This window comes from Musca autumnalis, unplaced genomic scaffold, assembly GCF_047663935.1.
Source record: "Musca autumnalis isolate F117 unplaced genomic scaffold, ASM4766393v1 scaffold_2, whole genome shotgun sequence".
Taxonomy (NCBI): domain Eukaryota; kingdom Metazoa; phylum Arthropoda; class Insecta; order Diptera; family Muscidae; genus Musca; species Musca autumnalis.
In genome coordinates this window covers 153,912,764-153,927,243 of record NW_027411755.1, presented here as the reverse complement: position 1 = coordinate 153,927,243, position 14,480 = coordinate 153,912,764, and the positions used below count along the sequence as shown (strand labels likewise).

Sequence of the window (14,480 nt, the reverse complement as noted above, 5' to 3'; positions counted from 1 at the left end):
TACGAGCTAACAGATATGCCTTACTGTACTATTAGAGATAAATAAACACGTAGCTATTCGTCACCTACTTAGGGATAGGTAATGGAAAGCAATAATCGATTTTTCGACTTTTCGATTTTGGTCTAAAACTAAAAATGCGATTTTACTGTCTTGCGATTATTTCAGTTGTCTTAAAACTCGACTTTCGACTTTTTCATAACCGCAGAAAATCGATTATAATCGACTGTTTGTCGATTTTCGAGTTTTCTTTTGAAACTGTAAAACCGCCAAAAGTGTAAAAGTGCCAAGTCCACAACCTGTGGACAAACACGAAAATCGATCACAAGATAATCGATTATGCGATTTTCTCTCCACACAAAAGTCGACTACGATTTTTAGATTTTTGACTGCAAAAAGTCGATTAATCGATTAACCGAAAGTCGACTTACCTATCCCTACACCTACTACAGTTATTCGTCGCTAACTTTCCGAAAAATATCGTTAATTACCGAAATTATAAGCTTTTTAATTTTACCGATTTTTTGTCGGTAATTCTAAAAATATGTTAGAGAATCGCACTACAGACCACATGTGTTCTATTTTTTTCACCACACACGCTTTGGGCATACGGACGTAATTAGGTATGCGCCTTAAACAGAGTTCATTCTCGATCTTCAAACCCCAATTTATAATTCACTGTTTTTGTTTTGATTTGGCTTTTTATCTACCATTTTGCTTTATTCTGTATTTCTTATTACCTAGGCGGCGATTTTTTAAAAGAAGCTTTGTACTCTGGGATTACAAAAGGATAAAAACAACTACTGACAAATGACCTTGCGAGTTTGCGAGTCATTACTTTTCCTTAAACTTGAATAGCGAACATCAGGTCATCTATCATTCACCATCAAGGAGGGCCCTATCGACCAACAACTATTTGGCTTATAGCAAAAATAAAACTTGACAGATTTATTACACACATTTGTTGTCAAGTAGTGGCGTAAATGAAAAACAAACGTTTAATCATTCCTATTCACTAATTTCCGCAAACAACATCAAAAGTTCGTGCTCCGTGAATTTGTTACATCATTACATTACATTTACATTTTTCCATTGCAAGTTATTAGTTTTTGTGAGAAATCTTTTTATATTCTTTGTGAAGCAATATCTGTGGAAAACAACAATGCCGGAAACAAAATTTAAGAAAGTTACCCATTGCATCTTTGACATGGACGGTTTACTCCTGGGTAAGTTTTTTGTGAACTTGATTGTATTGCATATTGTTTTCTTGTATTCATTGAGAATAAATTAAACATCGATAACTTTTATGCGTGTATAAATATAAAAACAGAGGCAATAACCTTGATGTAATTCCTTCCGTGAAAAGATGTAAGTATGAATCATAGATCGGGTTTTTCGTTGTACTACTTCTATCTCATTCATTTGAGAGCTATTTTTAAAATTTTCCGACGTGGCGACTTTTACAAAAACCTAATAGTTATTATGATGTAATTGAATAGTCATATTGACGGTGAAGGCGCAAACGTGTGACAATTTGCATGCATTGCAACATGTTTTTTTTTTTAATTTCGATCAATAACCCGCCAATGATGACGCATATTTTAAATGTAATCAATGAAGATTTCTTTCTGTCTGAAGGTCACAAAAATCCCCTTTCCTAATACATACACTATTATTTTTTTTCTTTTCTGTGTTATTTTTTGAAGAACTTTGTTTTCTTTCCTCATCAAAAACACAAGTCAGTATGTCAATATTGCCGGTTAGCTTAAGATAATTGATTCTTATCTGTAACATGTGCTTATCTGATTCCAAATAGCGTTTACGGGTATATGCATGTGTTCCATACATATAACATATTCAGGGGATTATTTACTGAACTGATAAGGAGGCCCAGGAAAAACGCTTGATATGGGGTTTTAGACTGACGAAGATGTAGACATCCTCACCGAGGAGGAGTATGCTCTTATTGAGTTTGTTGACAACACAAAAGACTATATAGGGTTAGTGTCTGGTGAAAACTATATCCTCAGATAATAATATGCAAGAAATACAGAAATAGACTTCAACAAATTTAAAATATAAATAGTTTCTATTAGCACGAGGCAAAATAATTTTAGATATTGCATACATTTAGGGCAATGAAAACATAATTACCGAAGTTAAAAGTAATATGGGCTTCTGACAGATTTACACCCGCAGTGTTTTTATACCCTCCACCATAATATAGAAGGTCAAATTAAATTTGTCATTCCGTTTGTAACACATCGAAATATTCATCGGAGACCCTATAAAGTATATATATTCTTGATCAGGGTAAAGTTCTAAGTTGATATAACCAAGTACGTCTGTCCGTTTTTAGAGCTTTATAATTCGGTATAGAAGTTTCTATAACTCATAGGATGTTTGGTATTTAAAATGGACTATATCGGTCCACGTTTTGATATAGCCCCCCATAGAATGATACCTCCCGATGTTCGGTATTTTGAAGGTTGTGGCCTCAATATCCCTCCGAAATGGCTGATATTTGGTACTTAGTCTTTGTTTGGTGGTAGAAAACTTTCCAACTGAAATTTGTCGGTATAGGTACACGTCTGCATATAGCCATCCCCATTTTCGGTATTTTGAAGATTGTGGCCAAATTTATTTTTACCGAAATATCTATCGGAAATTTGGCATTTAGTCTTCTTTGAGTCTAAAAACTTTCCGCCAGAAATTTGTAGGTATATCGTCGGTGTCATGCTTAAGTGTTCCATACGCCATTTTTGACATTTTGAGATAAAGGTACCTTACAAGGTTTTGAACCATGCTCTTTCGGATTTTTTGGTCGGTTTTTCTCTATCTCTTATAGTTTCTGAGATATTCAGATGCAAGTATGTTCCATATCCGCTTTGTGATCCAAAAAATCTTGTCGTTTTGTTCCATATCCATAAAGCCTGGCGTATGGAACAAAACAACTTTGAACTTTTTAGTTCCATATCCATGTCGTTTGGCATATGGAACAAAAAGAGACAAAAACGAATTGTTCCGCACCAAAAATGATGGCGTTTGGAACAAAAAATTGCCCATTTTTGTCAAGTTACGGAAAAGTGTGGCGTATGGAACAAATTTTTATAAAGGACTTGGTTTAAAAACTGAAGAATAACAGTTTCTAAATTCAAATATTTTTGATTCTTGTATTGTTATATGAAAACGAAAATTTATAAATCGTTTAAACAAAAAATCCCTTGTTTAAAGACAAAATTTTGATGTAAGTCCACAAAAATATACTCAAAAACGTCCATTCAGCCCAACTACAAAAATGGTATTATAAGAAAATTGCGTTTAAATGTTTTATGTTGCCTTAGAAATGCATAATATCAATCCGTTTTGTCCGGTCGAAATTTTTACCACAAAAAAGTAGTGATAAGTGGAGGCAATCCCTTAAAGAAGTCTTAAGGAAACATTTAAGTATGGTCCTTATTGTGTTTATATGAGAAAAATAAATGTTTCGTTTAAAGTCCTGATTTTTAAACTCCACAGTAGCACTTCATATAAGGGAGGTGGAACACGATTGATAAAAAGTGTTTTGGTTGAAATGTGACAAAATGTGTTCCATGTGACACAAACTGCCAAAAACATGAAAAAAAGATTCCATGGAACAATTCAGCAACTTTTTGCAATTATAAAAATTGACCATAACTTCTAGACTATCACATATATCTGACTAAAATAAAATACTGATATATTCTATGAGTTTAGTTACGTAGAACTGAGCTCTTAAAGTATTGGATTATTGCACCATTTGTATCCTATATGGCCTTAAACATTAACTTGAGTTTTTCTCGAATCAGGCAAATGGTGTATGGAACACTTAAGCATGACACCGACGATATATCTACGTTTCGACATAGCCCTCCATAGAACGGTACATCCCAAATTTCTTTTTTTGTAGGTAACCCCATTGTTTTACCGAAATTGCTGTAATTTTGTATTTAGTCTTCTTCATAAATGAAAGGAAACTAATTATTACATTTTACTTCAATACAACTCGTGGTGGAGGGTATAACAAATTTGGCCCGGCAGAACTTGACGCCGTTCTTACTTGTTTTTCATCACAACACTTTTGTACGCGTAGCCGTTTTTTTGATCTGTTCACAGGTGAAAAACTTAAAACGAAGTGCCTTCGTTTTCGTCTTTCGGTCTATTGTTTGTATGCTTCGCTACCCCGACTAAGCTATAATATAGTTTGACGCATTTGCTTGTAGGCCAATTTTCTTCTAAATTTCATTAAAATCGGGTATAAATAGCGTGTTTGGTGCATCAAATACATGAAATCGGACGAAAATAAATATGGGAGCTATATCCAAATCTGAACCGATTTCAATGTACATAATTTAGAAAATTTATTTCTAGGCCCAATTCCGTCACACATTCCAAGTTTCATTGAAATTGGACATACATAGCGTGTTTAAGCATAAAATACATGAAATCGGCCGAAAATATATATGGGAGCTATATTCAAATCTGAACCAATTTCAATTTAATTGGGCAAATTTATTTCTAGACCAAATTCTTTCACACATCCAAAATTTGGAGACATTATCTGTTATCATTCTATAGATATTTGCATCAAAAATCCGATTCTGATGCTATATCTCCGGATCAACGCGGAATTTCAGAAATTTTTATAGCCTATGTTACTTTCAGGCCATGTAGTGATATACTCTGACATTTTCAGGAAGATCGGTTCAGCGGTTTTTGAGTCCATAAACTTCAAACAAACAAACGTACATTTATCTACTTTATATATATATATAGAAGATGTAGATCTAGGAATGTAAGTGTCGATGTATTTTTTTTAGCACAGAGCTGGATATCTTTTATGTTATAAATTGATCTATTATATTTATATTGTACGTATAATATCTTTGTATATCACAGACACAGAACGTTTATACACAGAAGCGACGCAACAAATCTTGAACAAGTTCGGCGATCAAGTGTACACATTCGATGTAAAACTTACTCTAATGGGCATGGTACATATGGATATGTGTCGTAAAATTGTTGAAGTCTACAAACTACCCGTAACTCCGGAGGAATATTCAAAATTACAAAAACAAATAAACGGGGAAATAATGACAAATGCTCAATTGATGCCAGGTAATTTTTATTAATAAACAATACTAACATTTTCTTTGCTTTCTTTTTTCTCTTTTTATCTTTATTATATGCCGCGTGTGTGCTGTACTTGTAAAACGCAGATACTGAATCTGTGTACGAGGAAGTCATTAGGCAAATAGCACAAGAATACGATAAACCATATCCAATTGAAACACGTCTCAAGCTTTTGGGTACTACTGAACCACGTACAGCTGAAATTGTTGTTAACGATTTAGGTTTACCTATAACCAAGGACGAATTTTTACAAAAGTTCCATGTATTATGCAGTGAACGCCTAGCCGATTGTCCACTGAAACAAGGTTAGACAAACCTCAAGGGGTGAACTTTTTAATGGATGTAATTTTTATACTTTTTTGTTTTTAAAAAAAGCACGTTCATTGATATAAACAAGAGCAAGCACAAGTTTGATGGAATTATGAGAAAGGGAGAGCAGTTTTATGACTGTCAAACTCTGTCAAACTCATAATTTTGCTTTTGTGTTGTATTTGTAGTTTTAATTTTTGTACAAGTACTCGTATTGTACATAGCTATATGACTTTTTTCATGGATTTGGTTTGATTGTTTTCGTTACTATAATTTATCTTGCAAAGTATATACATAGAGTAATAAAGGTATCAAAAATCTGTACTCTCTGTTTGCAATATGTTATTTGCCTTTTGATTTCCATATTCTTTCTAATATGTAAAAATAATGAGAGTATGTATAACAAATAATATTAACACAAAAACATTATATACAAACCTATACACATATACCTAATCTTAACAAATGCATAATTATATATAATTACAATATAATATATTCATATAATATAGAAGGTCAATCAGATCTACTACTTTTGGCAATAAACTTTATAGATTTTACTTTGTGATTTGAATTTCTTTGTATTTCAAATCTCAATGATGTATTTTAACAGCAAACTTAGTCAGCTGGACTTACTGTCCGTCATAATATAGATCTGGATAGAAGTAGAATTTAAAAATGTTTAATGGTTTTTATGTTATATATGCAAATATATATTAGTATCATTAAAAACATAACAGTATTTATGTAGAAAGAGAAGAATCATGTTTTTAAGTATTATGACTTAATAGCATTGAGTTGTTAGCCCAAATTCTTAGATAAATTCTTCTAAATACAATACAAAATCAAAGCATATTCTGGCACGGATTATGTCGCTGAATGACCCGGGTCCAAATGCAAAACTGCCGCAGACTTGATAAATAGAACCTGAGCGATTTAAGGGCCGCTTGATTATCTAGGGCATATAGTCACTGGCCCAACTGTGTCGCATTTCATACTGCTTATCCGTTATGTAGCTTTTTTGATTATAAAGGTTTCGGCTTGGAGGCAGTACTTCGATGTTGTAGAAATCTCTATACCACTAGAGGTGGAGAGTGAGCTGATTTCCGAATCGTCACAAAAGTATTTGAAAAGGCAAACAGCACGCACAAAATCTAACTAATGCATCAGTTTTCTACCTGATGCCTATTTTGAAGGGATTTTGTGTTTCAAATGCGCAACAGCTACGTTTTGGGATACAGTACTTCGCATTAATTCAGAATCACTGCGATATAGAAAAGGATTCTTAAGACATTTGCAAAGTAACTGACGTTTCGGAAGTCAGTTATTTGGTGGTGATATCAATCACTGATTTCCCTCCAGCTCAATGATGTTGTTGTGACAGTATTTGATACGTTGTATGTTCGCTTTTCTGCTTAATCTGGCTTTGAGTCTATCTCCAGTTTCTAGGAATGTGGCTGCTTCGATGGAGTTAGTTGGGTAGATTTGGCAGCGCAGTTAAAACGGTGCAGTGTGTTATGCGAGCCTGTGCCGCATGCTGGTAGATGTTTCACACGGTGTCATCGACCCTTGCCCTGCAGGAATTCAGAAGACTGCTCCATCCGAGCGTAGTTGAGAAAAACCACCTCTGGTTTGTTGTTGTAGCAGCATGAAACCTATGTAGAACCATAGGTTTGATGCTGGGTTGACAGCCGCTGGCCGGGTCAATCCGGTACGAAAGAACCCGCTGCTGTGGTTTGTCGTGGCAGCTGACGCTCACACGATAGCTGTTTATGGCATTTTCGACTGCATCCGTGAGAGTGCTATTTAAAACTGTTTGATAGGCTTGTTGATCTTGAGGTTCTCTCTTGTAACGTTAGACATCTCTTTCTGGATCATGAAGATCCCTTGTGACATGCCTTAGTGGGGGGTCCTATCCCCATATGGTGATTAGGATGGCCCTCATGGTAACACCCGAGCAAGTACAGCAACGAAAGCATGCCATTTTTCTTCTGTACTGAAAGAATCCTTGTCTCCTCATGTAATTGGTTTACGGGAGACATAAAGGGGGCATCGGTTCTTCGATACCGGATTGTCCGGAACCACACAACACCCATGATTCGACTAGCGGCTGCCACCTCAGTGTACACATGTTTGTATTCGTATCGAGCTCAGTGATATTTCTATTCATCGAAGGATCCAACGTGGCCGTCGTGTCGTATTCCTCATGAATGCCAGTCCCAATGAGGGCGCGTATGTAGTGAACCCTAATTAATGACGCTATTTTATGCTTTAAAATTGTCAAGAAAAGCAATTAAATCCAAACGTTGCCAGGAATAACAATGCAAAATTATTGTTTTTACTGTCGATTTCTCCATTTTTAATGTTGCACAGTGAAATAACAGATCTAGAATGTTTGATATAAATTTTATTAGAATATCGATATACATATGTGTTGTTGTATAAAGTTATATGCATGGAATATTTAAAACAAAGTAAAAAATTTACCATTTGGATAGAAGGGCTGATTTCCGTATCGTCAGATGCTTTGTGGTTTTTAAACTTCGTCAAAATATTTCAGCTGCACAGTCATGCATTGTTCGTCGATAATGCCAAACAAAGTCCATCAGAAATCATGTTTGCTTTTTTAACTGCGTTAAAAATGCGCAATTGTGACGTTTTGATACGGAAGTCAGCCAAACTACAAATAGTGAGTGCTTGCAATTGAATAACACTAGGATAATTATTTAGAAATAAAATATGAGTACTAATCAATTATTTACTATTAAAACAATTTCCTATCCCATAATACTATTCAAATTATTATTTCCTTTTTTAGGTGCTGAACGACTATTGCGTCATTTACACAAGCATAACATCCCATTTTGTTTGGCAACCAGCTCCGGTCAAGACATGGTGGAAATAAAAATTACCCACCATCGGGAAATCTTTAAGCTTTTTAATCATAAAGTTTGTGGCTCCACAGATCCTGATGTCAAACAAGGCAAACCTGCACCTGATATTTTCCTAGTTGCTGCCTCGCGTTTTTCCGACAAACCCGATCCCGCACAATGTTTGGTCTTTGAGGATGCTCCAAATGGTGTCAAGGGTGCTCACAGTGCTGGTATGCAAGTTGTAATGGTACCCGATGAACGTGTACCATTGGAAATGTGTTCATTGGCCACCCAAAGAATTTTATCGCTGGAACAATTTCAACCGGAATTATTCGGCCTGCCTCCGTTCGATAATTAACGATCGAATGTTATGCATTCTATTATAACTGTTGAAAAACTAATCCTAAATGAATTTCATTGGCCACCTTAACTATTTTTGTAATTATTGATTGTATTACAATGTACGCTTTTTTCGTGACGTCCAATAGTAGTGAAATTTGTAGAAACATGAAAACAATGTACCTTTTTCTCAAAACAAAAGAAACTGAAACAAAGTGGTATATGTCAAGCTAAGCTTAACGTATATGTAAGTAGATATAATGGAATATAATGAGAATCTATGAAATAAATGTGCAACATAGTTTATTTGTGAAAACATCAAGTTTTTTTATTTTCTTTAACAATATTATTGACTTATATGCGAATGAACATTTTTCTATAGAATTCAGACATTCTGGAAGTACCACCCATGTCTCTATTTGCCTAATGCTTCAACGTGTTTTTGAATGTCCTGTGCAGATTGGTTTGTTACTGCAACGGAGGTTTCTTTACCCAAAGCTAAAAGAAAAAAGAAAGACATTTGTTAGCAAAATTTTTAAGTAAGTTGTTATTTGTAACAGTAAATTGATATAATTGTTGTTGTTGTGACAGTGTTTGTTATTATGTTTGTATGTTCGTTCTTCTGTTCAATCTGACTGTGAGTCTATCTCCAGTTCCAGGAAAGTGGCTGCTTCGATAGGATGTAACCACAGATCCACTGGAGTTAGATGAGTAGGTTTGGCTGGGCAGTTGAAAAGGTGTTTTGTGTCGTGCGGGCCCATGCCACATACTGGGCAGATCTCTTGCACGGCGCGGTCGATTTCCGCCCAATAAGAATTTAGGCGACTGCAATATCCCGAGCGTAGTTGAGCCAACTATTCTAGTTTTTCGTGGCAGCTGACGCTCCTCAGATGCAATAGATGGGGGATGTATTTCGAGGATTTTATTCACACTATAGTAGCTTAAGGACTTGGCAACTGCATCTGTGTGAATACTATTTAAACCTGCTTGATATGCTTCTTGATCTAGGGGTTCTCTCCTGTATCGTTGGACCTCTCCCTCTAGAGCACGGATATCCTTCCTGATCTGCCTGAATGTGTCGGGCCTACCCACAAGATAGTGATTGGGATGGCTCACACGGTAACATCCAAGCGGGTACTGCAACGAAAGCATCTCATTGTGTTGCTTTACAGGAAGAATTTTTGCCTCCTCATGTACATGTTCAATGGATTGTTGGAGCGGCCTCATTTACAATGGTACATTTTGTTCCGGAGTAAGTCAATACTTCCTAAGATAATGGCCCAAAAGCTTCAAAACCCTGTCGGATATTGTGCAAGATAAGTAATACTTTTTCAAAAATTTCTTTCAAACTTATTTTATCTTAATTTAATATTTTGAGTCCTTTATCTTGTCATTACCGTGTTTTCAATATTTCCGAACACTGAAGATTTGATGAGGCACCCTGTTGCTGTTCTCAGTGCGGCATTCTGGCAAGTTTAAATCTTTTTCCAATTCGTATCACATAATCTCGGGGGCCAGACTGGCGCCGCGTAGATATAATTCTTTGTTCGTGTTTGTTTATCTGCGTAATAGTTCAATCTTCTAATCTGGAAATGTGGGTGGTTCTACAGAAGGACCACAAAGCTTCTGGAATTAGTTATACAGGTTGGGCTGGGCAGTTGAAAATCATGTCATATGGACTTGTACCGCAAGCTCGGCAGATGCTTTGCACGTTGCCATCAATTTTTGCCCAGAGTCTTTCCGAGGACGGCATTGACACAATAGCTGACTTTCGTAACGTCAGTTGCATTGTTAATGTCTGTAAATGTTTTAAGCATCCTATTCCATATCGCTGTGATACAGAATTAATGCGAAGTATTGCAATCCATAACGTCACTGAATACGCTTTGGACCGATAGTCAACCATCAGATAGCCAACCTTCGACCAGCTTCAACCAGGATTAGAGTTTGCCTATGGAACCACCATAACATTATGATCACCTTTCAATCTACACATTGTGGAATACTTTAATTTACTCCAAAGATTTTGTTCACCAACAACAGATGTGGTGGCCTTAAACTTTCCTCTACTGTTAAAAACCTAACTATATTTCTGGATTTCCAATTGAGATGAATTATCATATTAAGAAACGAACAAGAAAGTCTTTAGTCTAAGAACTTTTCACTGGTCGTTTAACAAATATAACCATTGTGGTCTAATAAATTACCATTAAATGGCACAGTGCCACACTGCCCCCTTTGGATCTAACCTTCTGATGTTTCAGTAGCAGAATTTTCTAGAAAGCAGGTCCGATTAAAAATGTTATTTAGAAGAGAATTTTATACTTGTAGCCGCTCCATATTTTTAATATTTCAGTCATATAAACGTCTCTACGCGCCGTTCGGATTAGTATATATTAGGGATTTTTGCGGGAAGATAATATTAACATCTTAACATGTTTTCCGAATTCATTTCGAATTCGATCAGAATCTCTAAGCAAATTTGTGAATCTGATGCCGGTACGAAAGTTGTATGGACGTGGGCACCGAATTCAGAAAGTTCTTCTAAGGAAATTCTAAAAAAATATTAGAGTTTCCGACGAATTCGGAAGAAAATTCCAGGAAAATACGGAGAAAAATTTAGATTTTGGGAAAGCAATCGGTCCGAATCGGAAACAAATTCTCGAAAATTCGGAGGAAAACCTAGCATTTCTGAAAATAATAGGTTTGATTTCTGAAAAAATTTCTGGAAAAATTCGAAGAAAACGAACGCCTTTGATATTGACACAACTCAGAACAAACCCCAACTCTGAGACAATTTTCTTATTATGCGCTATTTATTGAAGATTCTAATTTCAAACTTTGTTATGATTTTCCCTTTTGTTATCATTTTGTGATTAAGAGTAGAGCAATGTCAACGATGTGCACGAGTATGTTGAAACTATCAACACGAGCTTGAATTGCATTTTATTAAAAAAAATGTATATGAGAATTTTATAACCAATCCGTTGTTTTTTCTACAATAACCGAACAGAGAGAGATTCTTAAAAAAAAAAAACTTTTAGAAAATCGGTCCTATTTCTAGGGAAATATTAGAGAAATTGGCAAATTTCTAAAAAAAGTATTCAAAATCTCTCGGAAAAATCGGAAACCAGTAGGCCTATTATGTACCATTGGTCTGCTCCAGTACTGCAAGAATCTACTAATTTCTACTATTTTCTTTGATCTGGATACTGTGACACAATTACGGTGAATGTTTCATAAGACTTGTTCTGCTGCTTAATTCATGTTTAGTGGTCAAATGCGAGAATTGATACCAAATACCACAGCAAAGGCGGCGATATAGGCGAATGCACTGATGAGCTTCCTCGAACTAACAACGGAAGACAACCTGTAGATAGCCAACCTTTCACAATGCATAATTCTCCAGGTGATATTTACTTCCCGCAAAACATTGTTGTTACTGGTATATCCAATAATCATCCCACTTCGCAAGTTCACAAGTTTTATTGTGTATTTTTATGGATAATTCCAAGAGTTAACACGTTCGCGGACGTGAATGCTATAGCATTCATTTTCAAGTTAATTTTTAGTCATCTACTTGTATACAATTGTAAGTTTTGGTGATTAATGTAAATAATACGACTAATTTCATATATATCCATAATATAATAAATAAAAAATTATAATAATATTAATAATTATTTAATAAATGCAACAAAACTAATTTGGAGAAAAATTGGGTGTCATGTTTTGCACCTCTCTGAGTTTTTTTTGCGTCCGCGAACGTGTTAAGGATTAAAACTGTCTTCATTATATCCAGAGCGTATACAACTTTCCATTTACTTTTTTTAAATGTTTATTACAGCAAGTTGCGAGAAGCTTGAAGCTTACGCGTTTCTCAACCGTACAAGCTACTTACCATAACGAGCCCACAAACGAGGTTGTACACCTTCACATTCTCTAATCAAAATAGGTAGTTCAGGATTGCTTTTCTTTAATGCAGGATAGAAACGTTCAACGAACTCCCTGTAAGGCATGACAAAAAAGGATATTTTTCAGTTCATATGTTCTTATGTAACCTTAATTTGGAATGTTGTTTAGTTATCTACTCACCTGGCACCCTTCGATGCTTCACCAGTTTGACATAAATGGAGACGCAACTCCTTCAATTTGAGACCCATTTTGGTCAATCTAGCAACGGAAACACGCATCTTGTTAAGATTTTGTGGGGGAAATTGTCAATTGTCGTCCAAAAACCGAACTGTCGGTTCTGTGTTCCTTGCAAAAAACAATATGAACAGATGTCAAAAAACAGCTGTTCATTAAAAAAACACAGATGGATCTGTAGATCGAACGTTAAAGAACCAAAGGGTTCTGTAGATCGAATAGTTACTACATGACTACTGGGTTGCCTAAAAATATACCGTTACATTCATGGTTTAATTTAAAAGGTCGGGCAAAACGCCTGTAAACCCATGTTTATATTATAGTACGTTTATATATAACCGGATTTAACAAACCCACTGGGTTTCAAATGTCAATTCCTTTGCTTATATTTCAAATAAATCCTCATAAAGAAGGTTAACCCTTCAAAAGGCTATAATATAAACATGGCCTTACAGCCTTTTGCAGGGTTAACCTTCTTAATGAGCATTTATTTATCGTATACGCAAAGGAATTGGCATTTGAAACCCGGTGGGTTTGTTAAATCCGGTTATATATAAACGTACTATAATAGCACGGTTACACTAGAGCCGGCAGGTATTTGATTTTTGTTCTTAGATTTGGACGCGAATTTAAAACAATCGACAAGAAATGTAACGAAATTATGTAAATTCAATTAATTTAAAATTTAATTGAATGGAAAGGTGAGCAGTTCTTATTTACCCTGCGTTTACAAATGCCAGTATTGGCAAGACAATAGCAAAAATACAAACCTTTTTCACAAATACATTTAGAAATTTTTAAATATATATAGAGAAAAATATGAATGTATTGGTGAAAATTGTTTGTAACTTTGCTATTGTCTTGCCAATACTCTCTGTGTGTAAACGCCTAGTTACACCCCTGTTACTTTACGTGCAAGAAACAAGTTTTCCTACTTTTTACTGGAGAAGTGTTGCATCAAGTCCCGGACCCGGACCACACTACAGTAATTTCACTGAAATTTTGATATGAAATTATGCGTCTCTAGATCGACGTCCATAGTAGAGCAAAATCATAAAATTGCTGTAGTGGGGAATTCGATTTTAGAACACCTAATTTCATGAAATTTTTTGATGAAATTCACGCTAGTGTGGACCGGGACCAACAAGCACCACAACTGCTATGAAACACACACATAATTCATTCTTCATGAGGAGACGAAGGTGTTACCGGTGCGTCAACACAATAAGATTTTGGAATCAGTTACCTCTTGCTTTCTCCACCTTTGTTTTTAAGAGAAAGTGTTTTGAGCATCTCTCTAATAGATTAATGTTTGTTTACCAGTCACTACCCTGCAAACATTTTTCAAAAATGATTGTTTAAGAGTCTGGAGTTTCCCCCATTGGCTTAACTTCATCACTTTCCTCTTTGCAGAGAAAAATGTTTACAAAACGCACTGACAGCTTGCAAAATTTACTGATCGCTACCAATATCATGATTTCATCCCGGCGAAGGGAATTATCAATTGGCTTTTCAGTTTTTGAAATGATGATTTTTTAGTGAAAACCTGAACTCTTTAAGCATCGAGTATTCTCATGTTAATGAGAATGATGCTCACTTTTCGGCTTTCCCAAAAAAACACCAGAACAAAATATTTGCAAGCTGACAGCACGATTC

At 35.4% G+C, this 14,480-nt stretch overlaps 2 protein-coding genes across 4 annotated transcripts; one reads left to right on the top strand and one right to left on the bottom strand.

The window, feature by feature from the left end:
- Positions 1-445: 445 nt before the first annotated feature.
- On the top strand, positions 446-8,991 carry Gs1l (pseudouridine 5'-phosphatase-like Gs1l). 3 transcript variants are annotated; one of them, XM_073969588.1, is made up of 4 exons: positions 446-620; positions 742-1,223; positions 4,918-5,139; positions 8,282-8,991. In XM_073969588.1, the coding sequence occupies exons 2-4, from the start codon at positions 1,160-1,162 to the stop codon at positions 8,692-8,694; spliced, it is 699 nt and encodes a 232-aa protein (XP_073825689.1). In that variant the 5' UTR covers positions 446-620; positions 742-1,159; the 3' UTR covers positions 8,695-8,991. The 3 variants fall into 3 exon arrangements, with proteins under 3 accessions (XP_073825689.1, XP_073825690.1, XP_073825688.1); XM_073969589.1 differs by lacking the exons at positions 446-620; positions 4,918-5,139 and adding an exon at positions 5,241-5,459 and having other exon boundaries at positions 643-1,223; XM_073969587.1 differs by lacking the exon at positions 446-620 and having other exon boundaries at positions 668-1,223.
- On the bottom strand, positions 8,978-12,996 carry ND-B8 (NADH dehydrogenase (ubiquinone) B8 subunit). Its single transcript, XM_073969591.1, has 3 exons — positions 12,771-12,996; positions 12,577-12,683; positions 8,978-9,173 (listed from the first exon to the last, which is right to left on the bottom strand). The coding sequence occupies exons 1-3, from the start codon at positions 12,866-12,868 to the stop codon at positions 9,091-9,093; spliced, it is 288 nt and encodes a 95-aa protein (XP_073825692.1). The 5' UTR covers positions 12,869-12,996; the 3' UTR covers positions 8,978-9,090.
- Positions 12,997-14,480: the final 1,484 nt, after the last annotated feature.